The 27,526-nt window shown below is 34.9% G+C and overlaps 1 protein-coding gene across 4 annotated transcripts in view; it reads left to right on the top strand.

The window, feature by feature from the left end:
- Window positions 1-27,526, top strand: part of BRIP1 (BRCA1 interacting DNA helicase 1) — a 180,926-nt gene that overhangs the window by 36,229 nt on the left and 117,171 nt on the right. For all 4 annotated transcript variants that reach the window (XM_045375116.3, XM_005583892.5, XM_015438383.4 and 1 more), the window contains 3 exons: window positions 14,204-14,494; window positions 21,180-21,401; window positions 23,315-23,514. In XM_045375116.3, coding sequence (XP_045231051.2) covers window positions 14,204-14,494; window positions 21,180-21,401; window positions 23,315-23,514 — 713 coding nt within the window. The remainder of the gene's footprint in view (window positions 1-14,203; window positions 14,495-21,179; window positions 21,402-23,314; window positions 23,515-27,526) is intronic.

Here is a 27,526-nt window from a genome sequence, read left to right as displayed (position 1 = left end):
TCTCTACCCTGTATATTGTTTTCTGTATATGTTTTCTTTGAATGTAATTGTTTTTATAAAAGTGATATTTGCTTATAAAAATTCTAGTAAAATCGAAGATTTTACAGAAAAAAATTTATGAGAATCCCGTTATCAGTCTATTTGTCAAATAGCTTTTCTTCTTTTATTTTTTGTCATTTACTAATTTTATGTAATGTTTATAGGGAAGACATTTCATTCATTAATTTATGTTTTTCACATCAAAAACCAGGCACACCAGGTTTTTATTGATTATGTCTTCTGTCATTTAGTTCTTTTTCTGGTGGCTATTATTGATTCTTCGGACAATTTTTAGTCAATAACAAATGTTTTCATGTGCAGTTTTAGTTAATGTGAGATTTATTTATTTTGTTGCTTATTTCTACCAGTAATGTTCATTGAGCCTTCAATATCTGTTGAGAATGAAATGGTGGCCTGATGTGGTGATATGCACCTGTAGCCCCAGCTACTTGGGAGGTTGAGATGGAAGGATCACGTGAGCCGGGAGGTTGGGGGTTGAGGATGAAGTGAGTCATAATTGTGCCATTAAACTCCAGCATGGGCGCACGAGAGAGACCCTGTATCTTAAGAAAAATTTAAAAAAGACAAAAACCACAAAAAGTAGCCAGGCGTGGTAGCATGTGCCTATAATCCCAGCTATTCAGGAAGCTGAGGCAGGAGGATTGCTTAAACCTAGGAGTTCAACGTTGCAGTGAACTATGATTATATCACTGTACTCCAGCCTGGGCGACAGAATGAGAACCTGTCTCTAAAAAAATTAAATTAAAAATAAAAAGGTAAAAAATACAGAAAAAAATAATGAAATTGAGGCAGGAGAATAGGGTCTGGAGGCAGGGAACCTAAGGCTGATTCACACTGACAGGAAAAAGTGAATCAAAAAGAAAAACTCACCTCTCATTGCCAAGTAACGAAAGGATCAGAGGCTACTCCGTTTGCAACACCCCGCCTTTCTACTGAATGGCAGATGAAAGAATGGAAAGTACCTCTACTTCCCAGAACCAGTCTTCATGTACATAGGGTGTAACTTTGTAACTTCACTTCAGCCTCTGATTGGTCCCCTCTCACAACCAATCAGACTGGTCATGGGCCGTGTCTTCATTTGCATAGGATGTAACTGTAACTTCCTTTCCGCTTCTGACTGGTCGCCTCCCACAACCAATCAGACTGGTCACAGGCCACGTGTTCATTTACATAGTGTGCAGCAAAATAACCAATGGGAAACCTCTAGAGAGTATTTAAACCTCAGAAAGTTTTGTAACCGGTACTCTTGAGCCTCTTGCTCAAGCCCCTTCCCACTCTGTGGAGTGTACTTTCTTTCTTTCTTTCTTTTTTTTTTTTTTAGACAGAGTCTCACTTTGTTGCCCAGGCTGGAGTGCAATGGCGGGATCTCAGCTCACTGCAACCTTGACTTCCCTGGCTCAAGTGATTCTCCTGCCCCAGCCTCCCGAGTAGTTGGGATTACAGGTCCATGCCACCACGCTTGGCTAATTTTTGTATTTTTAGTAGAGACAGGGTTTAACCACGTTGGCTAGGCTGATTTTGAACTCCTGAACTCAAGTGATCCACTCACCTCGGCCTCCCAAGTGCTGAGATTACAGGCGTGAGCCACTGCGTCCGGCCCTTTTTACACTTCTGTAACCAGGATTGGCAACTTAAATGAGCACCAGATAGGTAGCATGAATGAAAGAAGGGGTCTAAGTGCATGTGCTTACATTCTTTAAGTGGCAGGGACTATGATATCTTGAGAGTATATGTCTCATCCAAATGTGACAATCTAGTCAATGTTAGTGAATTGCTGTCCTGTAAGAATACAGGCCTAATGTGGCCAGTCAACCAGTTTTTCTAGAAGAAACCAACACTATGGATTTTCATCTCATAATTTTTAAGTGGTTCAAATTTATAAAACTCTGTGTAGCCATTCAAAACATGATTGTAAACCAGGTATGATTTGTGGACCTCAGTTTGCAACTTCAGCTACTAAGTAAGTTTATTTTAGTGGTGTTTTAGGTGGGAAGGAGAGCAAATATGTGTACCTAATCTACCATATTAGACTGGAAGTCTCATGGTTTCAGTTCTTATATATTGATCTTTAATTCAACTGTAAATTATTTTGATGTAAGGTGGGAGATAGGATCTAATTTTTTTCCCCAAATAGTCATTCATCTAAATATTAGTTGAATAATTTCCCCCACAGATTTGAAATGCTACCTGGTTTAAAAAGGGTGGTTTGCTTTTTAAAAAAATTTTTAATTTTGGTGGGTACCTAGTAGCTGTATATACTTATGAAGTACATGAGACATTTTGATACAGGCATGCAATGTGTAATAATCATGTTAGGGTAAATGAGGTATCTATCACCTCAAGCATTTATCCTTTGTGTTACCAATAATCCAATTATACTCTTTTAGTTATTTTTAAATGTACAATTACATTATTTTTTACTATATTCACCCTATTGTACTAGTAAATACTAGGTCTTATTTATTCTTTCTAACTACTTTTTTTGTTCCCATTAACAACCCCCACTCTGTCCCCTCCCTAGACTACCTTGCCTAGCCTCTGCTAACCACCCTTCTACTCTCTCTGTCCATGAGTTCACCTGTTTTAATTTTTAGCTCTCACGAATGAGGGAGAACATGCAAAGTTTGTCTTTCTGTGCCTGGCTTGTTTTACGTAACATAATGACCTCCAGTTCCATTTATGTTGCTGAAAATGACAGGATCTCATTCTTTTTATGGCTAAATAGTACTTTATTGTGTATGTGCCACATTTTCTTTATTCATTCATCTGTCGATGGACACTTAGGTTGCTTCCAAATCTTGGCTATTGTGAGTAGTGCTGCAATAAACATAAGAGTGCAGATATCTCCTCGATATACTGATTTTCTTTCTTTTGGATATATACCTAGCAGTGGGATTGCTAGATCATATGGTAATTCGATTTTTAGTTTTTTGAGGAATTTCCAAATTGTTCTTGATAGTGGTTGTACTAATCTACATTCCCACCAATGGTGTACAAGGGTTCCCTTTTCTCCACATCCTCGCCAGCATTTGTTATTGCTTGTGTTTTGGATAAAAGCCTTTTTTTTTTGGAGACAGAGTCTTACTCTGTCGCCCAGGCTGGAGTGCAGTGGCACGATCTCAGCTTGCTGCAACCGCCGCCTCCTGGGTTCAAGCGATTCTCCTGTGTCAGCCTCTTGAGTAGCTGGGATTATAGGTGTGCATCACCACGCCTGGCTGATTTTTGTATTTTTGGTAGAGATGGGGTTTCACCAAATTGGCCAGGCTGGTCTCGAACTACTGACCTCAGGTGATCCACACACCTGTTCCTCCCAAAGTGCTGGGATTACAGGTGCGAGCCACTGTGCCCAGCCAATAAAAGCCATTTTAATTGGGATGAAATTATATCTCATTGTAGTTTGGATTTACATTTCTCTAATGATCAGTGATGTTGAGCACCTTTTCATATGCCTGTTTGCCATTTGTATATCTTTTGAGAAATATCTATTCAAATTTTTGGCCCATTTTTAAATTGGATTTTTAAGGGAATGATCTGCTTTTTAAGAAATAGAAACCCACTAAAAGAAAGATCATGCAGGAGATATAATTCCCCTCATTGGAATGGAAAAGTTTTTAGGCAGCTTCTCTGTTCTCTTTGGGGCCTTTAGTGTGACATCTGCATTTCTCAGCAAAGTTTTCTCATTGTTTTATGTAGATTGGTTTTTCTGGATACTCACACTCTTTCATTTGACCTTACCATGACATCTCAAAGTGAAAGCCTAAAATCTACCAAATAATGTGGCCTATTCTCTGTCCTTAATCAACTCAGTCTAAATGCCCCAAATACAAATTCTTGGGAAAGTGAAACTAATTGATCTTGCTATGCCTGAGAGTGTCTTTGGACATGTGTTATTAATGTGGATAGTAGGTTCAGCCTTTCGGCAGGGGATATAGATGATTTCAGAGTAAATGGGTGGACACATGTCCACAGAGGTGGCTAATACAGCATCTTTATCATATATTTGAAATTGTTACAGCTGTAGAAATATATACCCTACTTGCCCATCTTTTTTTTTTTTTTTTTTCTTTTTAGAGATGAGGTCTTGCCATGTTGCCCAGGCTGGTCTCGAACTCCCGAGCTCAAGTGATATGCCTGCCTGGGCCTCTCAAAGTGCTGGGATTACAGGTGTGAGCCATCAGACCCGGCCCCATCCTGTTTTTCCAAAAAGTTTTGGTTATTCTCACTTATTTATTTTCAAGATTAAATTTAGAGACATATTTTAGATTACCAAAAAAAAAAAAAAAAAATCATGCTAGGATTTTGATTAGAATTCAGACAAAGATTAGAAGAAAAAAGATTAAGAAAAGTAGTTTACTAATCTACAAAAATTGTGGACCCAGTTTTCATGAGCTGCAACCTGCAGAACCCATTTTTACCTATGAACACACAAGTTTTACAGTGTACTTTTCCTTTCTAAGTTGAATTTACGAAGAGAATTTCTCACACATATGTGCACCTGCAATAACCATTGGTTTTCTAGAATCTCTGATAATACTTTAAATGTATTCCGTCCACTAGCCGCATGTATTTATGTTTTTTGATTAATTAAAATTAAAATTCAGTTAGTTGTACTAATTACATTTCAAGTGCCCATGCGGCTAATGCCAAATATATTGAATAGTGCAGATATCAAATATGCTGTCATCGCAGAAAATCCTATTGGGTAGTGCTGCTTTATAGATACTTGTATGTTAATAATAACTAATTTAATTTTTAAAGCCCATAGAAGCAAAAATCTCTATTTCATATGTTTTATTTATAGCATTTTGGCTAATATGTGGAAAATGATAGGATAGTGTTGTTTTCTTATTATTTTTTTTTTTTTTTTGAGACAGAGTCTCGCTCTATCGCTCAGACTGGAGTGCAGTGGCCGGATCTCAGCTCACTGCAAGCTCCGCCTCCCAGGTTTACCCCATTCTCCTGTCTCAGCCTCCCGAGTAGCTGGGACTACAGGCGCCCGGCACCTCGCCCGGCTGGTTTTTTTTGTATTTTTTAGTAGATACCGGGTTTCACTGTGTTAGCCAGGATGGTCTCGATCTCCTGACCTCGTGATCCACCCATCTTGGCCTCCCAAAGTGCTGGGATTACAGGCTTGAGCCACCGCGCCCGGCCTGTTTTCTCATTTTAAAAGGTTCATTGAAGAAAGTTCGAAAAATACCCTAAAGGAGAAAGTAAAAATTACCTGCACTCCCAAGGGATAGGAGTTTTTAAAAGCCTTTTTGAAATACAATCTATAACCAAGTGTACATATCATAAATTACGATTGGATTAATTTTCACCAACTAAATAATACATATATGTCTTTTTACCAGTTTCTCTATTCCCAGGTTCTTTTTGATTCATGTCTTGTTTGTTTGGATTTAGTAATCATATAGTTTTATTGAAGATGGGCACATGAGTATGTTTCTTTTATCAGGAGGCATATGAAGCCAGTTAGTCTCAATACCATTGATGCTGAATTTCACCACTTGGTTAAAGTGGTCACCGCCAGGTCTCTTCATTGTAAAGGTACATTTTCCTTTTGTAATTAATGAATAATCTGTGGGGTGACATTTTGAGACTTTGTCAATATTCTGTTTCCTAAAAACTTTTCACTGAAAGATTTCAGCATCCATTTATGTAACTTGTCTGAATCAGTTAGTACATGAAAGTTACAAAATGGTGATTTTTAAAATTCTATCATGTTATGTACAATTCTTAGCTGGCATTCTTATTTAAAGAAGAGATTTTTCCCCCTACCCGCCCACTTCCCCATTTTTCTCGTTTGAGTCTTCTTTTCCACTTTTTATTTTTTATAAACACCCTGGGTTTTTCTCATGAAGTTGATCAGTGTGACTCGTCACTGCTTTGAGACTCATTGCTATAATCACATCTATGTAAAGTTCTATTATACCAGGATAATTTTTGATTTATAGCAGGTCAGTCATCTTTATGATCTTGTTCTTAAACTGAGAATTCTTATTGATTTACTCTACTGAAACACAGACTTTTCAGAAACTGGAGCAACTGTGTTAAGGAATTCCCATTTACACTAGGCAAGAAAGTAAACAGTAAGTGGAGAGTAGGGTAACAAACACTTATGGTATCAAAAAACAACCGTGAAAAGGATCTGTCTTAATGTGCTAGCCCATTGCAGTTTAACATATTGCTTACAACCTTCACAATAGAATTTGAGTGACTTCAGTTACACATTCCAGGAGACTGGCAGTCTGTTACAATCAGAGTCTGAACTTTAGAGCAGGCTAATTTACAGCGATGGGATGAAGAAAGTTGTGGATTTGTATTACACACTCTCACCTGACACTGTATCTGATCCCTTGCCTGCTGATTGACATCTTGAATGAGCTCTTTGAAGCAAGTTCCAGCTTAATTAAAACGTTTGCTTGGTTAGCAGTGATCTGTGAAAGCCTGTGATAAATATTGAATCAGGTTCACCTGCTGGTTGCTGTGAGTGGATAAACAGCTGCTTTGTGCAGTATAATCATGAAACGGTGGCAGTAGGGTACTACTACTGTTTGAATTTTTAAAAAAGAATAGTTGAAAAGGTATAGTTATGTTACTTTTGCTATCTTACCAGAGTGTGTGCTAATGTGAGATTTTGCACAACGGGCATTCAGTACCTGTTTAGATGGCTCAGACAACAGCAAATGGTTGATAAAGATTAACAAACTCTTTTTTATGTCTCAAAGATTGTAGTATAATTCTATGTTCATTGGCCTTTTACCACTAGCTCTTCATGTGCATGACTTTTTGAAATAAAGGGCAGTATTTTGCTTTTTTGCTTAAGTTGTAGATGAAAACAATCCTGTTAAAGCTTCACTTTAAGATTTAAGGTTATGAATTTCAACTTCTCCACAAATTTATTACATATTTTGTGGAAACTTGAATAATTCTTTTGAGTTTCCTTTTTTATCTGTAAAATGAAGTTAGAAATATACATTAGTGAACTAAGTATTTTAGTCTTATGTTAATATTAGTTAATTAACAAACATTACAATAGAAATGAGTTCAGAAGCAGTGGAGGAACCTTTATGAAATTGTCTTCTTTTGACTACTGTTTATTCCTTTACAGAATAACTATGTCTGGCTAATTTGATTGTAAAGAAAATGTTGCTTCCATTTGATTTCTGTTATAAAACCAGATATCAATTCTGGAATAAAGCCCTCACCCAAATCAGTCACAATCTCCTTTGAGCACCTGGTGAAAGTTATGGGTTCACTTTCTAAAAATGCACACAAAATTGTCTCAGTAGTTTCTTGGTGATCTGTAACAGCCCATGGACCCTAATTTGAGAACCCATTTCCTAATAAAGTAGGTTGAAAACTTTTGGGGAGGAGGTGTTAAGATGAAAGCTATTCTGCCAGGTATGAAACAACTGAGGAGAAACCAGAACAGAGTATATTAACTGTGTGTGTGTGTGTGTTTTTTTTTCCGGCACTTCTAGCATTTTTCAGGTGTATTTTTCATGACAATTGTTAGCTTTAAAGATCGTCTTCCATAGTTGTGATTCCTCACTCTCTACCTGAAGTTTTATATTTTTATTTCTATCATCAACTTATTTAGAATTTTATGGGGAAAATGAAATTTTGTTTAAGCCATACTCAGCCTGTTCAACTGCTTGTTCATGTTTATCGACGTCGATGTATACAACTGTCATTCATATTTTTTCATTATAATATTATTCCATTGATTGGAAAAAACCCCACAATTTACTTATCCATTCCTTCTGTTGATACATGTAGCTTGTTTTTCTCACTATTAAAACAATGCTGCAATTAATATTCCTCTTGTATCTGTCTTAATTTGCAAGAGTTTTTCTAGCATGTGTACCTAACAGTGTCATGCTGCGTCAAAGGGTGTATGTATCTTTGATTTCATTAGATCACCAATTTGCTCTCAAGTAGTTGTGCCAATTTATACTTAGATCATCTATGAATAAGAGTTTCTTCTGGTGGATAGGAAATGGAATCTAATTATGGTTTTAATTTGCATTTTCCTAATTACTAGTGAAGTTGTACGTTAGATGGCACATCTTTTCAGATACTTATTAGCCTTTCAGCTTTTCTCTTCTGTGATTTGCCTGTTCTTGGTTTTCTGTAGGGTTTGTCTTTTAAAAATAGATTTACTGGAATTCTTTATATATTGTAGATACTGATCCTCACTTGATTGTATGCATTGAAAATATCTTCTGTCAGCCTGTGCCCCCTTTCTACCTATTTTTCTTTCTTTCTTTAAGGAATATGTATTTTTAAATAGAAGTTTAACATGTTAATGAAGCTGTGTTTTCAGTCATTTGTGCTTTTGGTTTATTGTTTTAGGAAATCCTTCTCTACATTTGGATCGTAAAAGATATCTTCCTATGAAAGAAGAGACCATATAGCCTTTGAAGCTTAAAATGTTTACTGTCTGGCTGTTTTGTTGACTCATGCTCTAGAGAGTCTATTAATTGAAAGTTTTTGGTTTTTATTTTTCCCTTGGGGGACATAACATAGATCTTGTTACAACATATTTGATTTAAATGTCAACTAATAAGTTAAAACAATTTTTATGAAATAAAACTTGAAGATTGTACTTAGGAATATTTTGTAATTGCATGCATAAAATAATAGAACTAACTTTAAACAATTCCTTAGTTTATGAGTGAAAATGGTTTGATAAACTCCAAGAACTACACTTTGTAGAACAATTTAAGAATGAAGCTCTCTTTGTCAGTAAGATGAGGTGATCCTTGTCATTGTCTTCTCCGTGGCTTGATATATCAGGGATTCTAATGTCTCTTGAGTCAATGAATGAATGAAATGGGATATTACGTGAAAAATGCTTAGCACAAGGACAGCTTTAAAAAATGGCAGTATTATTAATAATGAAAATATTGGGATATATGTTTGTCACTACTAAAATACTAGCACAAGATGATTTTTCTTTTTGGCCTTGAAAAATAGTAATTGTCCTGTACTTTTTCCTTTAAAAGCTAATCTGGATTTTGAAGTAACTTTTTGATATGTGCAGCACTTCAAATTAGGACATAATTTAAGCATCTGTCAGATTTAATTGTAATGCATGGGTACAGAATTTGGTTCAGGGACATTTAGTCATAACTCATCAATTTAAAAAAAGCTAAATTACAGTTATGTGCAAAACACCACTCACTGAATGAGCTATATAAAGAAATGTAAGACATAGTTTCTGTCTTCAAGGAATTTGCAGTGTGGTTGGAAAGACAATACATGCACATGTGGAAAGTTATGGAAAAATACAAGTTTTTGTTTGTTTTTTTTTACTGTTTCATTGACCTAGTTTTCCTTTTATTTCATTCAAACAGGTTTCTCTTCAGTCTTTTTTTCTCTCTACTTCTTTATATACTTAGTTTTCATAGTCATGCCTGCTTTTGGAATTCAATTTGTAGTCTCCTTTGAGAATCTCTCCTGATTTACAGTTAGCAAAGGAACTTCTTCTTTGGCAATAAAATTAATTCCTAACTACTTCTTTATCATTTTCCATTTCTAAAAATATTTAATCACCATGCTTATTTTTCAGGTATTTAGGCATAGTATATTTTTTGTGTGAGTAGTAGGAAAAGTTTGGGGAAAGTTATAAAACTTTAGAAGTTGACATTGTGGTATGTTACCATTTGAACTTATAATTATAGCTTGTGAAAGGAATAGTGAAAAGGACTCAGCAATTCGCCTTTCTTTCAAGATCAAATCTTCGAATCCTTCATCCTTGAAAGAATTTAGACATGTCTTTATATAATGGAACAAGAGAGGGAATATAATTTATTAAACACAAGAAAAATTTTCTGAAAGTCCTTGGTTGCTGATGTTCTATTAGAACAGTTTTGGTAATTGTAGATTTGAAATGTATTTTAAACAATTGGCTACTGCACATGAAAATATTATAGCTGTCACATCCACATGTATCTCTTGTGTTTTTTTTTTTTTTTAATGATAGTATATTTTTGCAGTTACTTGGGTTGGGTTTTCTTGCCTTTTTTTGAAGTAAAAGGACTCTGAACAGTTTCTAGCTTGGAGAAGAAGCCATTTCTTAAAGAGATTGGTTCTGGTACTGTGTAGCCACTTGCAGGTCTTAGAGGTTACAGATTTTGGGAAGCTCATGTGTTTTATGTATTGATTTTCAGATATATTGGATGAGAATGAATATTATAAAATTTATTCTCTAGTTTCCTGGAGAAAAGGAAATCTCTGTCAATTTAAACAGCAAAGGGAAAAGAAAAAAGTCTTTGTGAAAGATAAACATGATCATTTCTTAGCAGGAAAAATACTCAATAAGAGATACAAAATTGTTTAATTTTATTCATCTAATTGTTTTAAGACCCTTGGATCAAAGGGTTTCAGAGAGAGGCCATAAAGTATTAGCCTGGTAATTCGATTGGGGGATATTCCGATCTCCTGACACTGCTGGCATCAGGATCCTTCCTCTAGTTTTCTTAGAGCATTGAAAGTTGCTGATTTTGATATAGGTAATTATCTTTTGTTATAAAGTAAGTGACTTTTTGAAGCCTTTGTTATATTACTACAATGAGTTTTTCTGTCTTCTTCAAATATGATTGTACCAAATCTTTTTTTTTTGAGACGGAGTCTGGCTCTGTCACCCAGGCTGGAGCGCAGTGGCCGGATCTCACCTCACTGCAAGCTCCGCCTCCCGGGTTTACGCCATTCTCCTGCCTCAGCCTCCGGAGTAGCTGGGACTACAGGCGCCGGCCACCGTGCCCGGCTAGTTTTTTGTATTTTTTTAGTAGAGACGGGGTTTCACCGTGTTAGCCAGGATGGTCTCGATCTCTTGACCTCGTGATCCGCCCGTCTCGGCCTCCCAAAGTGCTGGGATTACAGGCTTGAGCCACCGTGCCCGGCCCCAAATCTTTTATTTTATTATTTATTTATTTTTGAGATGGAATCTTGCTCTGCCACCGAGGCTGGAGTGCAGTGGCTGGTCTTGACTCACTGTAACCTGTGCCTCCCTGGTTCAAGTGATTCACCTGCCTCAGCCTCCCGAGTATCTGGGACTACAGGCGCGTGCCACAATGCCTGGCTAATTTTTGTGTTTTTAGTAGAGACGGGGTTTCACCACCTTGGCCAGGCTAGTCTCGAACTCCTGACCCCAAGCAATCCACCTGCCTCGGCCTCCCAAAGTGCTGGGATTACAGATGTGAGCCACGGTGCCTGGCCTGTACCAAATCTTTTAAATGGAAACTTTAATAGAAGATCGCTTCTGGAGAAATAGTTTCTGTTTAATGACGCAAAGGAAAAATAATTAACTTTAAATTTCTACCTTATTCCCTACTTGCCTAAGTACCCATTGAAAACCATCTTCTTGGCCAGGTATGGTGGCTCACGCCTGTAATCCCAGCACTTTGGTAGGCCGAGGCGGGCGGATCACCTGACATTGGGAGTTCGAGACCAGCCTGACCAACACGGAGAAACCCCGTCTCTATTAAAAATACAAAATTAGCGAGGCGTAGTGGTGGACGCCTGTAAGCCCAGCTACTCGGAGGCTGAGGCAGGAGACTCACTTGAACCTGGAAGGCGGAGGTTGTAGTAAGCCGAGATCATGCCATTGCACTCTAGCCTGGGCAAAAAGAGTGAAAGTATGTCTCAAAAAAAAAAAAAAAAAAAAAAAAAGAAAAGAAAAAAGGAAGACCATCTTCTTGAGGAGTCTAGTCAAGTTCATAGATGTTATAATTTGTTCATATTACTTTACAACTTAACAAACAAAAACATGTTTAATATAAAGTTAGCTGTGGTTTATAGTATTCTGAATTATGAAGTGAAAAACATTTAAGGTCCTAACTAAAGTCACTCTAGTGAGAAAAGTTTTCTGATACTAGTTCTTGATCTTTTGCTTTTGTTAGTACCAGTACTAGTGTAACATTTGAAGATAAGCAGAACATTAAATTATTCGTGCCAAATTCACCCTTTTTAAAAATTAAAAACTTTGAAAACAAAGTATCTAGTTGTAAAACTGTATAATATCATCCCTTTCTATTTGAGAAAAAGGTATGAAAGATATGTATATATGAAGGTCAGTAAGTTATACACTAAATTATTTGTGATGGGATAGTTGATTTTTAAACAATATTTCTGTATTATTGTTTGAATTTTTTTGACCAAAAGGAAAGGTGAAATTAAAAGAAGTAGATGGTAAAGCTTTAAGTGGAATTGATGTTGAAAAGTATAACATCAAAAAGTAAGTTTTCTCAGCCTTGAGAAAAAGCTACTTTATTGGATTACTTTTATGCTTAGATATAATGTATCTATGTAGTACATAACAATGCATTGGGCCCTAGCATTCTAGTATTCACATGAATTTAACTGTATCATAAGGAAGATAAATAGTATAATTGAGCGAAATGATTGATGGTATGAAAAAGTAAATTAATTCTACTTGAGTTACCTTAATTCTTTTTGTATGTTAATTGATTAATATGATCATTGCAAAAGCCAAAAAAGAATTCAGTCAGAAATATCATGATATAATTTGCATTCCATTTTCTCTGTGACCATAAATTGTTGGATATTGCAACATATGTAACATAAACCACATGTCAGCTGTTTTCTGCCTCACTGTTGACAAGAGCCCCATTCATAACTCTTCTTTTTATCCTTTTAGTGAATAAGTAATTATTCAATATAGAAGGCAGGATATTTGGAACTGGCTATTTAATGTGGCAGCACTCTGTAATGAAATCTGCTGTTACTGGCAACCTGAGAGGAGAATGTAACAATTCCAGCATGGCTGTAACTTTATCTGCTTTGACTGACTGTTTATTTGGCACATCAGTGAACCTTTTATCCCAGTGAGTGACAGCTCCAGAAGGGTCACATTTACATCCATTCTATCATGTATTGTAATATTTAATGGCGGACAAGGTTGAGTGAGACTGGGAGTAATTTGAACTTGCTTTTCCACTGAGTTGAGGCTAAAAGACAGCTTGATCCCCAGTATTGTGGTGTAACATGCTATGACTTAGCATTTGTTTATGAAGGCTAATCTTACTGATTACAATAATAATAATAATAATAAAAATCAAGTAGAGTGCGTGTTCTACTAAATTAAAACTCTTTAGCACAAAGTCTTTCAAGTTACAATGCTATTTACCTTTTTTCTTTCCCCATCAATGACCACTTCTATAAATTAACCATTTTACACTATTTCTCTAAAATGAGACTTTGTTCTGTGTCATTTGGTGTAATAATTGAGACTTAGAAGGGAGTAGTTATTAAGAACCTGTGAGTTCTAATATATAGCATTAAACTTCTTTTTTTTTTAGTATTTGAGGATTTGGAAACAGAAGAGAAAATTCAGGTAAATTAAGTAGACTATATTCCTGATGTTCCATATGGTTTGTTTAAAGAGACATGTATATAACTATTTCAGTTATGAAACTGAGTTACAAGTGAAATTGTCCGGGAAAAACTATCCTGGATGATAATTTTACGATGGGTTTACGTTCCATGACAGGTAATTGAATTTCAGATATACTTGTTCCACACAAGCAACCTGCTTTCATTATTAAATATTAATATTTTGCATTTATTTTCGTACCTTTGCTAAAGAAGAATTCCCTCTTCTTGAAGTTGTTAAGTGATACTTTAGATTCAACTTGATAATTCTATTCTTTTGTAAACTATATTTAAAAGCACTTCAAAAGCATTGGTGTATTAAGGAATATTTGAATGAACTATGCTGTGAACAAAACTATTAACTCTAAACTATAATATCACAAGTTCATATGAAGCCTAAGAAAAAATTAAAATTGTTCCTACTTTATGACTTTTATAATTTATGAAAGAGGAGAGTTAAAATGTACTCAAAACATTTGGAACTGGAGAGTTAGGGTGGTATGTTAGAAAGTGTGCAAATGTGGAAACATCATTTATAACTTTTAAAAGAATGAGGACCAATTTTAAATTGTATTTGTAGTTTTTTCTTTAATGGCAAGTTTTAGATACTATAATTTCTTGTAATTTCTCTTTATTTGACCATTGTGATTCATTACTTACAGGTTCTGATTCCATGTGAGGTTTGATAACATTTTTTTATGGTAGTTTAGATATTAGTTATCATTTCTTTCCTTTCTTACAGCCCCCTGGCCACTGTTCTAGGTGCTGTTGTTCTACTAAACAAGGAAACAGTCAAGAGTCGTCGAATACCATTAAGAAGGATCATGCAGGGAAATCCAAGATCCCCAAAATATATTTTGGGACACGCACACACAAGCAGATTGCTCAGATTACTAGAGAGCTCCGGAGGACGGCATATTCAAGGGTCCCGATGACTATTCTTTCCAGCAGGGATCATACTTGTGTCCATCCTGAGGTAGTTGGTAACTTCAACAGAAATGAAAAGTGCATGGAATTGCTAGATGGGAGAAATGTGAGTAAAGTTATTTTGTTTTAGAGAAAAAATAAGGCTGAAAATATTTAAATTACTCAATATGTGTTTTGTATGTACATTTTAGTGATAATCAACTTCGGAAAATCAAATTAACTGCTAATATTGATATCTTTTAAAAAATAATTTTACCGTAAGAAAATCTTTAGTCAAGTTTTAAAGTATGGGATTTGGTCTTAAAGCTTGGGGATATTTAATTCCTTGAAGTTAATTTCTGTTGTAGTCAGATATCTTAGTTTCTTCTTTTAAATCCTGCTGCCAAAAATAGTCAAACTTGGATGATGTCATATGGGAGACAGAAGTGTTTAAATGATTTAGTCTAATTAGATCTAATTAATATACTTTACATACTTAAAAACTTCAAAAGCAGATAGTTTATTTAGGCTCTCTGTTCAGGCAAACTTTGGATTTTTTTAATTGAATGAGAAATATAATGATTATCCCACCTCATAATTCTGGTTAATACAAACCCCTCTTTTAAAAGTGATACTAAATTATTAACTTTAAAAAGATGTCATTGGTGGTTTTGAAAATTTCCAAGGCAATTAGAATAATATGAATTTGGGCTTGGTGGAAATAGAGAAGTCTTTCTTTCTAAAGACTTATATGACTTTCAAATAATTTTTTTTTTGGCAGTATTAGTTTGGGAGCCTATGTTCTGGTGTGACAGTTATTTTACTCTAAAATTGAAGTTGCAAGTATGAAATTATACCCCAAAATCAGTGAACCATAAATTGATAACTATGAAGTGACCAGTGATATTTTAATGTATTTTGAGAATTGTTTTGTTTTTCACTAGTATCTTTTTAGAGTTGGTTCTACACAAAAAACTGTGAGCTATAGCCCCCAGAGTTTCATTTCATTGATATATCACCCCTTATCATATAATGTGAATTAGTTATTTTGTTTTATGCTTTTTGTCCTTAATACTCTTTTATTAGATGAAAATGTATTTAAGCTTTATTTAGGGATAGTCAAAAGATACTTCAACAGATATTCAAACAAGATTATAAAGTATAAGTAGTAAGGTGTTCCAGTGGCAAAACTTGAGTGACTTGTTCAGAGCCAGGAGAGAATACAGAATTACTGAATCAAAGCCATTGTTGAAATTCTACAGTCGTATTTATTTCCAAAGAGTTCTTTCTAACTAACTGAGGAACTGTGAAATCCCTTTACTCTGTATATTAAAAAACTTCTCTTCCACGAGAGATGAAAGTATGAAGTGTCAAGTGTTCAAAAACAATAAAATAAAGCTCTTTATAAAGGTAAAACTCCATAAATTTCATGCATGAGTGACTGCTTTCCATAGTGACTAAGTGATATGCTGAATTCCCCAAATGCTTCAAATTTACTTTTTGGCTATATAGCCTATGCAAGAAGACTTGCTGGTATTGTCACCATATTTTTATCTTTTTTTGTTTTACTTGTTATTGGGGAAATTATTGTGTATTTGTAAAAAATACGTTGGCCGGGCATGATGGCTCATGCCTGTAATCCCAGCACTTTGGGAGGCCAAGGCGGGCAGATCACTTGAGGTCAGGAATTCAAGACTGGCCTGGCCAACATGGCGACACTCGTCTCTACTAAAAATACAAAAAATTAGCTGCACGTGGTGGCACGTGCTTATATTCCCAGCTACTTGGGAGGCTGAGGCATGAGAATCGCTTGAACCCAGGAGGCTGAGGTTGCAGTGAGCCAAGATCGAGCCACTGCACTCCGGCCTGGGCAACAGAGCAAGACTCTGTCTCAAAAACAACCAACCAAAAACATACATTGGTAAAATACATTGGTAAAAGCAATGATAAAGTGTAAGATTGTGTATTGAAGGCAGACAGTTTCATTTTGTGTAACCTAGAATCCTACAGTGCTGGTTATGTTTTTATTGATCTTTACTCATAAGTTTGAATCATGTTAAAATAAAAAGTAATTCAATAGACTTCAATGTTCTGAATTTTTCATTGGCCTTTAGTTTGTCTTAAAGTGAACAGGTATTTTATTTTTGAATATTAGTAATATGAATAATTGAAGATATCTGCTTGTGGTTTGCCTTGACCTAATTCTGCCTCAGAATGCTTACCTCATGGGCATACATGAACATCCTCTTTCTTGTTCTCAAGCCCCCTTAGTAATTTGGTATTGTAATGAGGCCAATTACAAAGTCACCGTAGGTGTCTGTGTTTACTATGACTGAATTACCAAAGCGAAATGATAAACAGATAACTGACAATTTGAATGAAAGTGTTTAAAGTGTGATAACACTTCAATTGACAGACTTCCTCAGGGTTGTGTTACACTGCTAAAATGGATGAGCTTTTCTGGTTTTACTATCAGCCTGCAGAGGGGTGTCATTCTAACTGCCCTTAAAGTGTAAACTTTCTGATTTTTTGGCTTGATCCAAGGCACATGTGTTTTTGTTCATTGTTTCTTTTACTAAAGTGCCCTTATACTGGAAAAGTATGCACTTATCTGTTAAAAGTTAATTTTTGTTTCAGTTAAGAAAAAATAATTTTAACTAGAGTTAGGAATGACAATTCTGAAATATTATTTTAGATATACATCTTTTTTTGGTTAAAATGAGACTTAATAGCTCATAGTCATAGACTCTAAAGGCACTTTGGTGATCATTTTGTATAAAGATAAGCTTTCAGAATTGTATGGAAGAAGCTTGGGATGAAGAAATGGTGAATGTCCTATTATTAAACTCAGTCTGTATCAAACTGAGTATGAAAGATGATTGACACATTTTTACCTGAATCACAGACTTTTAGAGCTGGAAGGAATTTTAGAGATGATATAGTCAGTGAGTCAGAAGGAATCTTACAAGCCTCTGGTTCAAATATTCTTTTGATGCTGAGTCACATGAGAAAAATGGGCCCTGAAGTTTGCTCAATCAGACAAGTAATTAGCAAGGAGGAACCAGAACCCAAATTTTCTGATTCCTCATCCATTGCTATTTTGATTACACTAGAAACAAAATCCAAAGATGGCATTGAGGTAGGGAGAAGTTGACACAGTATGAAGAATAAGAACAGTAGAGGTTAGAGAAAGTAAGTGAAAATAATGTAGAAAATGGCCTAAATAAATATAGTTAGATGAGTCCTTTCCTCCTAATTTTTATTTTTAATACTTTGGAGGACCTACAGGTAGCATCCTTTAACATGGCTGAATACAAAGCTTTAGGAGAACTGGTCCTCAGCTATTCATGTCTTGTCCTTTGATTTGCTGACATTCTTTTATAGGTTACGAATCTTCTATGGTTTACTTTGTTCTAGCAATATCTAGATACATTTGTGTATGTACTGATGTATTTATGTTTTGAAAACATAGATTCTCCTTTTAGATAATTCATAGATAAAAATACATATAAATATAAGATTTATATATATGCATATGTGTGTGTATATATACGTGTATGTATATGTACACATGTATACATATATACATATGTATAGATATATATACATATATATGTGTGTGTATATATGCAGAGAGAGAGTATAGTTCATCCCGCCTTGGCCTTTCAAAGTGTTAGGATTATAAGCATGAGCCGCCACACTCAGCCTGTAATGAAATTTTTTATTTCCAGTAATACAATGGCAAAGGACATTAGTAGATAACATAAAAGAAGACATTCAAATTACTGCTGAACCTTGTTAGACTATTCATACAATATTATGTTAAACCTTGCTAGAAACTATAAAATACAAAAAATATATGTGTGTGTGTGTATGTATATATATATATATATATAGCTACCTCAAAGTCTTTATCCCTAATATAATTTATATATTTTATATATGGTTGTTTTTTGTTAAGGATAGCAAACTAGGAAAAATAAATATTTTATTTCAAAATCATTTTAAAATAAATATGTATAATTAATTAAAATAAAAGTGGCCCATTATTCTACCACTTAGTTCCAATGACAATTGAAAAAGAAAAGTAGTACATGTATGTGGTTAGAAAATGAAAAGAGAGGCTCTCTTTTTCTAGATCCTCCATCTCCTTAACCCTTTAAGGTAATTACTGTAAAATTTTATATATATTCTACCAGAACGTTTAAAAAATGTATTCGCTATAACGTATGTGTATATATATTCTTTAAAAAAGCAGTTTACATGAATTTAATCATTATGCAACATGTTTTTCTCACTTAACGTAGAGAGCCTAATCAACACATAGACAAATCTCAATCATTTTTAAGGGCTAAAGTTTTTGTATTAATTTACCGTAACTTATTTAACATGTCCCTTATGGGTAGATATTTGGTTTATTTTCAGTTTTTTGGCTATTTAACAGTACAGGGTACATCTATTCACATTAATGGTAAACTTTTAAATTTTGGTAGTTTTTTGACAAATTGCCTATGTACTTCTACTACTAGAATTTTATACTTCTAAAAATATGTATACTTTTCTAATTTTATACATTTTTAATAGTATATGAGACACTCTTGTTAGGGCTGGGTTTTATCAAACATTTTATTTTTTTATTAATGCATGTAATGAGTATTTTTTTTTTTTTTTGAGACAGGATTTCACTCTGTTGCCCAGGCTGGAGTGCAGTGGCGTGGTCACTGCTCACTGTGGTTACTTTTTTTTTTTTTTGTAGAGATTGAGTCTCCCTATGCTGCCCAGCTGGTCTTGAACTCCTTGGCTCATGTAGTCCTCCGGCCTTGGCCTCTCAAAATGTTGGGATTATAGGCATGAGCCACTGTGCCCAACCTGTAATGAAATTTTTTTATTTCCAGTGATAGAATGGGGTGGAGTGCAGTGGCTCATGCCTGTAATTCCAGCACTTTGGGAGGCCGAGGCGGGCAGATCACTTGAGCTCAGGAGTTCGAGACCAGCCTGAGCAACATGAAGAAACCCTGTCTCTACAAAAAAGGAGCCATATGTGGTGATGCACTTGTGGTTCCAGCTACTTGGTGACTGAGGCACAAGAATCGCTTGAACCTGGGAGGTAGAAGTTGCAGTGAACCGAGATTGGACTGCGCCATTGTACTCCAGCCTGGGTGACAGAGTGAGACTCCCATCTCTGAAAAAAAAAAAAAGGTAATAGAGTGGCAAAGGGCATTAGTAGATAACAAAAGAAGAAACACAAATTACGGTTGAACCTTGTTAGACTATTCATACAACACTATGTTAAACTTTGCTAGAAACTGTAAAAAATACAAATTGAAACAAGATTCTGTTTTTTACTTTTAAAATAGAGATAAGAAAAGATAACGTCAGTGTTGACAAGGATATGGGAAAAGGGTAATGCAAAACAGTATATACTTTCTGGAGGATAATTTCACTATATGTTTTCAAGAAACTTAAAAATACTTCGTAGCGTCTGATCCCATAATGCTATTTCTAAAAATATAGACTAAGAAAATATTTAGAAACCAGCATAAGAATGCTCACTGCAGCCTTATATCTAAAGTGGAAATTGGTAACAGTCTATAAGTCCAGTAATAAGAAAACTGGTTCATCAGCTATGGCACATTAATTCAATGTACATATATGAGCAGCAATGAAAAGATGCTTAGTGATGTCAGAAGATTTTCCTGGTATGATTTTTAATACACTAGCCAGAAAAAAATAAAGGGAATACAGTTTTATAAACATTTTTATTTACTGTGGCTGGATTGTTAGTAATCCTTAATGCCTGGGGAACATTTGCTTTGTTCTTGTTTTTATTACTATTTGGAGATAGAGCTTTGTTTTGTCACCCAGGCCGGAGTGCGGTGGCGTGATCATAGCTCACTGCATCCTCGAACTCCTGGGCTGAAGTGATCCTCCTGCCTCAGCCTCCTGAGTAGCTAGGACCACTGATGTACACCACCAATCCTGGCAAATTTTTAATTTTTTTGTAGAGACAGGGTCTTGCTACATTGCCCAGGCTGGTATCAAACTCCTCACCTAAAACAGTCCTTTTGCCACAGCCTCCCAAAGTGCTCACACCTGTAATCGTGCCTAGCTTGTTCTTGTTATTTTAACATTGTAGAGATATCCTTATATACACATGTATAGAAGAAATATGAAACGAAATACACCAAAATGTTCCTAGTGCATTCTTTGTGTAATAGAATTACGGATAGTTTAGGCTTTTTTTGGTACTCCTGAATTTTTTGTAGTGAATATTCTTACTTTCTTTTTTTCCCTCAGGACATTCCAACCTACCTACTTACCTTCCTTCCTTCTTGTTTATATTTGAATAAGAAATACTGTCACATGGCTCAAAGTTGAAAAAGTACAAAAGGGTCTACAGAGAAAAATCTCTCACTCCTGTGCCCAGTCACTTAATTCTCATCCTTGGAAGCAACCAATGATACCATTGTTTTGTGAATCCTTTCAGAAATATTTCATGCCTAATATCAGTTTAATCAGAAAAAAAAGCCATAACAAACATACTAAAAAAATTTTTTTTTCAAGTTAATTTAGGGTATTTGGAGCTCTTCTGATTTGGAGTTCTATCTAAGTCTGAGTCAACCAGACTTCGTTGTGATTGTAGCTATGGTATTGTCTCAAAAAAGACAAAAAATTAGCCGGGTATGGTGGCATAACCAGTCAAATCTTAGCCTTGTGGCTTTAATGATGTTCCTCAAATTCTGAGATAAGCTTATTTTATTCCTTCTATTCCAATATTGGTTCACATTTCAGTTATGCATATTTGTTTCTAGGGAAAATCCTGCTATTTTTATCATGGAGTTCATAAAATTAGTGATCAGCATACATTACAGACTTTCCAAGGGATGTGCAAAGCCTGGGATATAGAAGAACTTGTCAGCCTGGGGAAGAAACTAAAGGCCTGTCCATATTACACAGCCCGAGAACTAATACAAGATGCTGACATCATATTTTGTCCCTACAACTATCTTCTAGATGCACAAATAAGGGAAAGTGTGAGTATATGTGTAAAAATTAGAACTTTTTTCCTACTCATGGGGATATAAATGTTGAATGTAAAAGCTTTTAGATGTTTTAATGTGTTTTTTTGCTTTAATTTATGTAAATAAATTTGTATAAACATATTAGAGTACTGAAAACATATCCTAACGTGTGTTAAAATCGACCCACTCATTTTAATTTCCAAAATAACAAGCAGTTTTAAGGAACATAGTGACTAAAGTGGGATTACAGCAGGATTTCTCTTTGCATTTATGAATATTCAAAAAGAATGATTTAAAAACATTTCTTTGAAAAAACTATGTTTTGAAGAACTTATGTTGGGAGAATAAAATTATGCCTTGTGAGCTTTTGAAAAGTGAACTTCAGATTAAATGCATTTGTGTTTATTTGCCTGGTTCTTTTTAGAGACATGCAATTGTTAACAGCATAAGACAAAAAGTAAATAACTTGGCGTAGTCACTTGTTATTCCTGTCTTCAAGTCTGACTGCACAATTCATCTCAGCCTTCTATTTCTTTAAGATCCAAAGTAATAGGCATTATGTTTACTACCCCTTCTATCCTACCTTTTATTTGGTTATCTCTTAACTAGTTCTCTTCCTTCTGAGACACTGTGCATATCAATGCCAGGTCAGTTTTCCAAATGTTGCTTTTATTACATCCTTTTATCCGCTTCAAAATCTATTGCTTCCTTTGCTCATGAGATAAAGTTCATATTTCTTAAGCTTACACTCAAGATACTCAATAGTCTGACCTGAATCTGCCCCATTTGAATCCTTCAAAAATTACCTCATACTCCCTTGAGGATACCTTGTTCTTTATTCTTATCTTTGCTTTTGATGACACCTCTTGGGAATGCCGTGCCCACTCTTTGTCCAAATTCAAATCCTACTTATCTTTTAAACCCCAATATATTTCCTACTCGTCCATGTTTTTTTTCATAACTTTTCAGCCTTCTTTGTATTCTTACTTCCTCAAAATAACTCATTGACAATTGCTTTGTGACAGTTCCTTGTATTAGTCAGTACTCTTTCTATAGAACATGACACAAACCCACCCTAAAAAAAGCTTAAGAAAAAATACTTGATTCTCTTTATTGTGATGGCTTTATTCTCAGGCAAGTTCTCACTCTTGCTTATGGAACAAAGATAACCATAAGCAGCTAACTCACCTGGAGAAAAGAGCATGACCACATATTAGTCCCTCCAGATTACTCTGGCCTAACATGGATCTCATGTCTATTCCTGAACCTGAACCAGTCACTGTGACCACAGAAGGATGGAATACTCTATTTAACTGACAATCCTGGGCCTTACCCCCATTGTGAAAGTGGGGATGTCCTTTGATTCACAGGTTAATAGTCCTGCCAGCATCACATGGGAGTTGGAGAAGAACAATTCTCCAACTCCCATGTTGGAGAAGGACTGCAGGACAGATTAAAACAAAACATATATGTTGTATTATGTTAGTATTTTAAGAGTCATTTTAATCTTGTATTGTTATTTTACTTTTAAAGGTTTTATGCTTTTAATCTTGTATTGTTATTTTACTTTTAAAGGTCTTATACTTAGTTTGTAAAATTATGTTGGAAACATTTTCATAGTGGGATTTTGTACCGTTCTGTGTAGCCAGTGGTACCTTGATCCAGGCTCACTTACTTATTTTTGGTGTTGTTGATAGGTTTGCAAAGTATTTTAAGAGTGAAAAATGGCAAAATCGGTAATGTATAGCTGACATTTGGTTGGCCATAGTGCTTCAGAAGTTTTATTTAAGACCTAGAATCAGTTGCTTATGTAATTGCATTTGCAATATTGGCCTATAGTGTGAATTTTTAAATGAAATACCTTGCCTGCTATTGTTAAATCTATTTTGCCAAATGTTTTACAAGAAAATTCTTTTGTCTTATAGATGGATTTAAATCTGAAAGAACAGGTTGTCATTTTAGATGAAGCTCATAACATCGAGGACTGTGCTCGGGAATCAGCAAGTTACAGTATAACAGAAGTTCAGCTTCGGTTTGCTCGGGATGAACTAGATAGTATGGTCAACAATAATATAAGGAGGAAAGATCATGAACCCCTACGAGCTGTGTGCTATAGCCTCATTAAGTAAGAATATTTGTCTAGTAGTGTATTTGTGCTGCCTTTATATGAAAAATATGTTTGATTATGCCATAGTATTTTAAAGTCAGTACACTTTGGTTAACTAGGCTTCTTGGGAAATGGATTGTTCCTTGCCAATTAAGCTTTAAAAACAAGGCTAGTCCAACCTTTTGTCTTGTTCACAAGAATATAATGAACATAAGTGATTTAAGAAAATGAATAATTGTGAATCTTATTCCTAATTTGGCAGGATAATGTAATAGCCCCAAAGGATGTGTATAGGATATCGAACCTATAAATAAAACATGCTTTTAATTAATATATTTTAAAATTCTGGATCATGGCTTTAATGTATTGCTTTATTCTCCAATTTAAATAGGATTCTAGTTTCATGGGTTTTAATTAATCAAGATTTCAGTACTCTAAAATAATATATTTAGTACTAGCTTTATGAAAATTTACACTAGATAATTTTTTTTATTAGACATTAAGTTGTTGATCTAGAATCTTGTTACCATAGAAAAAAACTTCCCAACTCTGAATCCCATTTCATTTATTGTAGCATTTTTCTGTTTCCTTCATATTATACTTTAAAAAAATTTGAATGTTATACAGTCACATGGTTTGAAGATAAAATGTATACAAATTTGTATAGTAAAAACCTCCTTCCAGTTTCATCCCTGATCTGTTTAACGTCTGTGTTCTCCTAAATGAGTTTATCATTCAATACATATTACTCATTTATGAAACCAATATTAGATACATTTTATTGTCCCTCATTTTCATCCAAATGATGGCATACTATACATGCATTTTTCTGCAACTTGCTTTTTTCAGTTCACAGTGTATTTTGGAGACCTTTCCATGTTAAGACCTAGAAAGCTTTCTCAGTTTAAGAAAAAAAGATAACTAGAATTCCATTAGATAGATATGCAATAGTTTATTTAACCAGCCTCTGATTAACAGAGGAGGTTGTTTCTAGTCTTTTGCTCTTATACTGCTGTAATGAATAACTTTGAACATACATAATTTCATTTGTATGCAAATATATCTATAGGAAAGTTTTTAGAAGTGGAATTGTTGGGTGAAAGCATAGACATATTTGTAATTTCAATAGATATTGCTAACATTTACACAATAGGTGGATGACAGGGGGGCTAATGTATGCTTCTACCAGCAATGTATAAGAGTATGAAAATTGTTTTCTTCTAGCCTGCTAGGTGAAAAGTGTATCCCAATGTAGTTTTAATATTCATTTTCCTTAATATGCATGAACTTAAGCATCTTTAAAGGCCATTTATATTTTCTTTTGTGTCAACTGCCTGTTGACATCTCTGTTCTTTTTTTGTTCTTATTGTGGTTCTTTTTCTTAATGATTTATAAAACCCCATTCATATATTAGGGAATTAAAATCTTTGCCTGCAATAAGAGTTGTAAATACTTTCCACCCCATTTTGCCATTTGCTTGTGTCTTTTCTGGTGGTGGTTTGCTATGCAGATTTCTGTGGTTTTTATTTTACAACATAGTTTGTTGAAAGAGTTGTCTATAGTTGCTAATTCTATTTTCTCACTTGACGTTCTTCCCTCATAGATCCTAGCAGTGTTGCTCTCTGGACAATTCTATGCAAGCTGTTCTTATCAAGATCACCAGTGATCTCTATATTGCCAAATACAGAGATTATTGTTTCTTTTATCTCAGCCAGTCAGTGGTGTTGGGTAGTTGATGATTACCTCTTTGAAAAGCATTTTTGTGTTAGCTTCTGTGACATCTCTGGTTTTCCTCCTTCTCACAGTCCGTTCTTTTATCATTTCTTTTACTAATTATTATTCTTTTTGATATCTAAATGTTGGAGTGCCTCAGGACTTACTTGGTACTGGGACCTAGTTTCTTTTGTAGCTCTATTTTCCCTAAATAGCTTATAGTATTATAGCTTAAAATATAATCTGCAGTACTGATGAGGCCTGAACCTATGTCTCTAGCTTCAGCCTCTCCCTAGAATGCCATTCTCATATCCAACTTTCTACTTTATAGCTCTTTTTGGATATCAAATAGACATTTCAACTTTACATCTAAAACAAAATTCCTTCCCTTCCCGTGTTCTGTTTTCTTCTCAGTCTTCCTCATCTAAGCAAACAGTATGTACCAGTTCCTCAAATAAAAAAGTTAAATATTATCCTTGATAATATCCTTACTGCCTCACCTCATCCAATTAAATGAGTAAGTCTTATAGATGCCACCTGCACAGTATATCCCCAATTCCTAAATTTCATTGACTGTGCATATCTATCCTACAATCTTCACTTAACAAGAATATTATAACAACCTCCTAACAGGTCTCTACTTTCACTCATCTTTCTCCAGTAATCAATTCTAGCTTGGTAGCTAGAATCATTTTTTAAACATGTAAAATAGATAGTCTCTCTTTTATTTAAAACTCTGTATTTAAAACCTTTCCACCAAAACAGGACGGTACTGGCATAAAAACAGACACACAGATCAATGGAACAGAACAGAAAACTCAGAAACAAATTCACACACCTACAGTGAACTCATTTTTGACATAGGTGCCACAAACATACACTGAGGGAAATACACAATCTCTTCAATAAATGGTGCCGGGAAAACTGGATATCCATATGCAGGAGAATAAAACGAGACCCCTATCTTTCACCATTAACAAAAATCAAATCAAAATACATTAAAGACAAATCTACAACCTCAAACTATGAAACTACTACCAGAAAACATTGGAAAAACTCTCCAGGACATCGGTCTGGGGAAAAACTTCTTGAGCAATACCTCAGAAGCACAGGTAACCGAAGCAAAAATGGACAGATGGGATCACATCAAGTTAAAAAGCTGCTGCAGAGCAAGGGAAACAATCAACCAAGTGACGAGGCAACCCACAGAATGGGAGGAAATATTTGCAAACTGCACATCTGACAAGGGATTAATAACCAGAATATATAAGGAGCTCAAACAACTCTGTATGAAAAAATCTAATAATTTAATTAAAAATCGACAAAAGATTTGAATAGACATTTCTCTAAAGAAGACATACAAATGGCAGTCAGACATATGAAAAGACGCTCAACATCATTGATCAGCATTTCTCTGCTGATCAAAACTACAATGAGATATCACCTTACCCCAGTTAAAATGACTTTTATGCAAGACAGGCAACAACAAATGCTGGCGAGGATGTGGAGAAAAGACAATCCTCGTACACTGTTGGTGGGAATGTAAATTAGGACAGCCACTATGGAGAACAATTCGGAAGTTCCTCAAAAAACTAAAACTAGAGCTACCAAACGATTCAGCAATCCCACTGCTAGATATATACCCCAAATAAAGGAAATCAGTATATCAAAAGTGTATCTGTACTCCCATGTTTGCTGCAGCACTATTCACAATAGTCAAGATTTGAAAGCAACCTAAATGTCCATCAACAGATGAATGGATAAAGAAAATGTGGTACATATACATAATGGAGTACCACTCAACTATAACACAGAAGGAGATCCTGTCATTTCCAACAACATGGATAAAATTGGAGGTCACTGTGTTAAGTGAAATAAGCCAGGCACAGAAAGACAAAAAGCACATATTCTCACTTATTTGTGGGATCTAAAAATGAAAACAATTTAATCCATTGAGATAGAGAGTAGAAGGATGGTTTACCAGAGGCTGGGAAGGGTGGTAGGTGGGGATCACAGGAGAGGTGGGGTTGGTTAATGAGTACAAAGAAAAGAAAAATACAATGAATGAATAAGTCCTAGTATTTGATAGCACAACAGTGTGACTGTAGTCAATAATGATTTAACTGTACATTTAAAAATGACTAAAATAATATAATTGGATTCTTTGTAACACAAAGGATTAATGTTTGAGAGGATGGATAACCCATCTTCCATGATGTGATTATTATGTATTGCATGCCTGTATCAAAACATGTACCCCATAAATATATACACCTACTATATACCTACAAAAATTAAAAATAAAAAAAAACCCAAG

This window comes from Macaca fascicularis, chromosome 16 (genome assembly GCF_037993035.2).
Source record: "Macaca fascicularis isolate 582-1 chromosome 16, T2T-MFA8v1.1".
In the NCBI taxonomy this organism is placed as follows: domain Eukaryota; kingdom Metazoa; phylum Chordata; class Mammalia; order Primates; family Cercopithecidae; genus Macaca; species Macaca fascicularis.
Note: the sequence above shows the minus strand (reverse complement) of the source record. Positions and strands in the feature narration are given on the sequence as shown.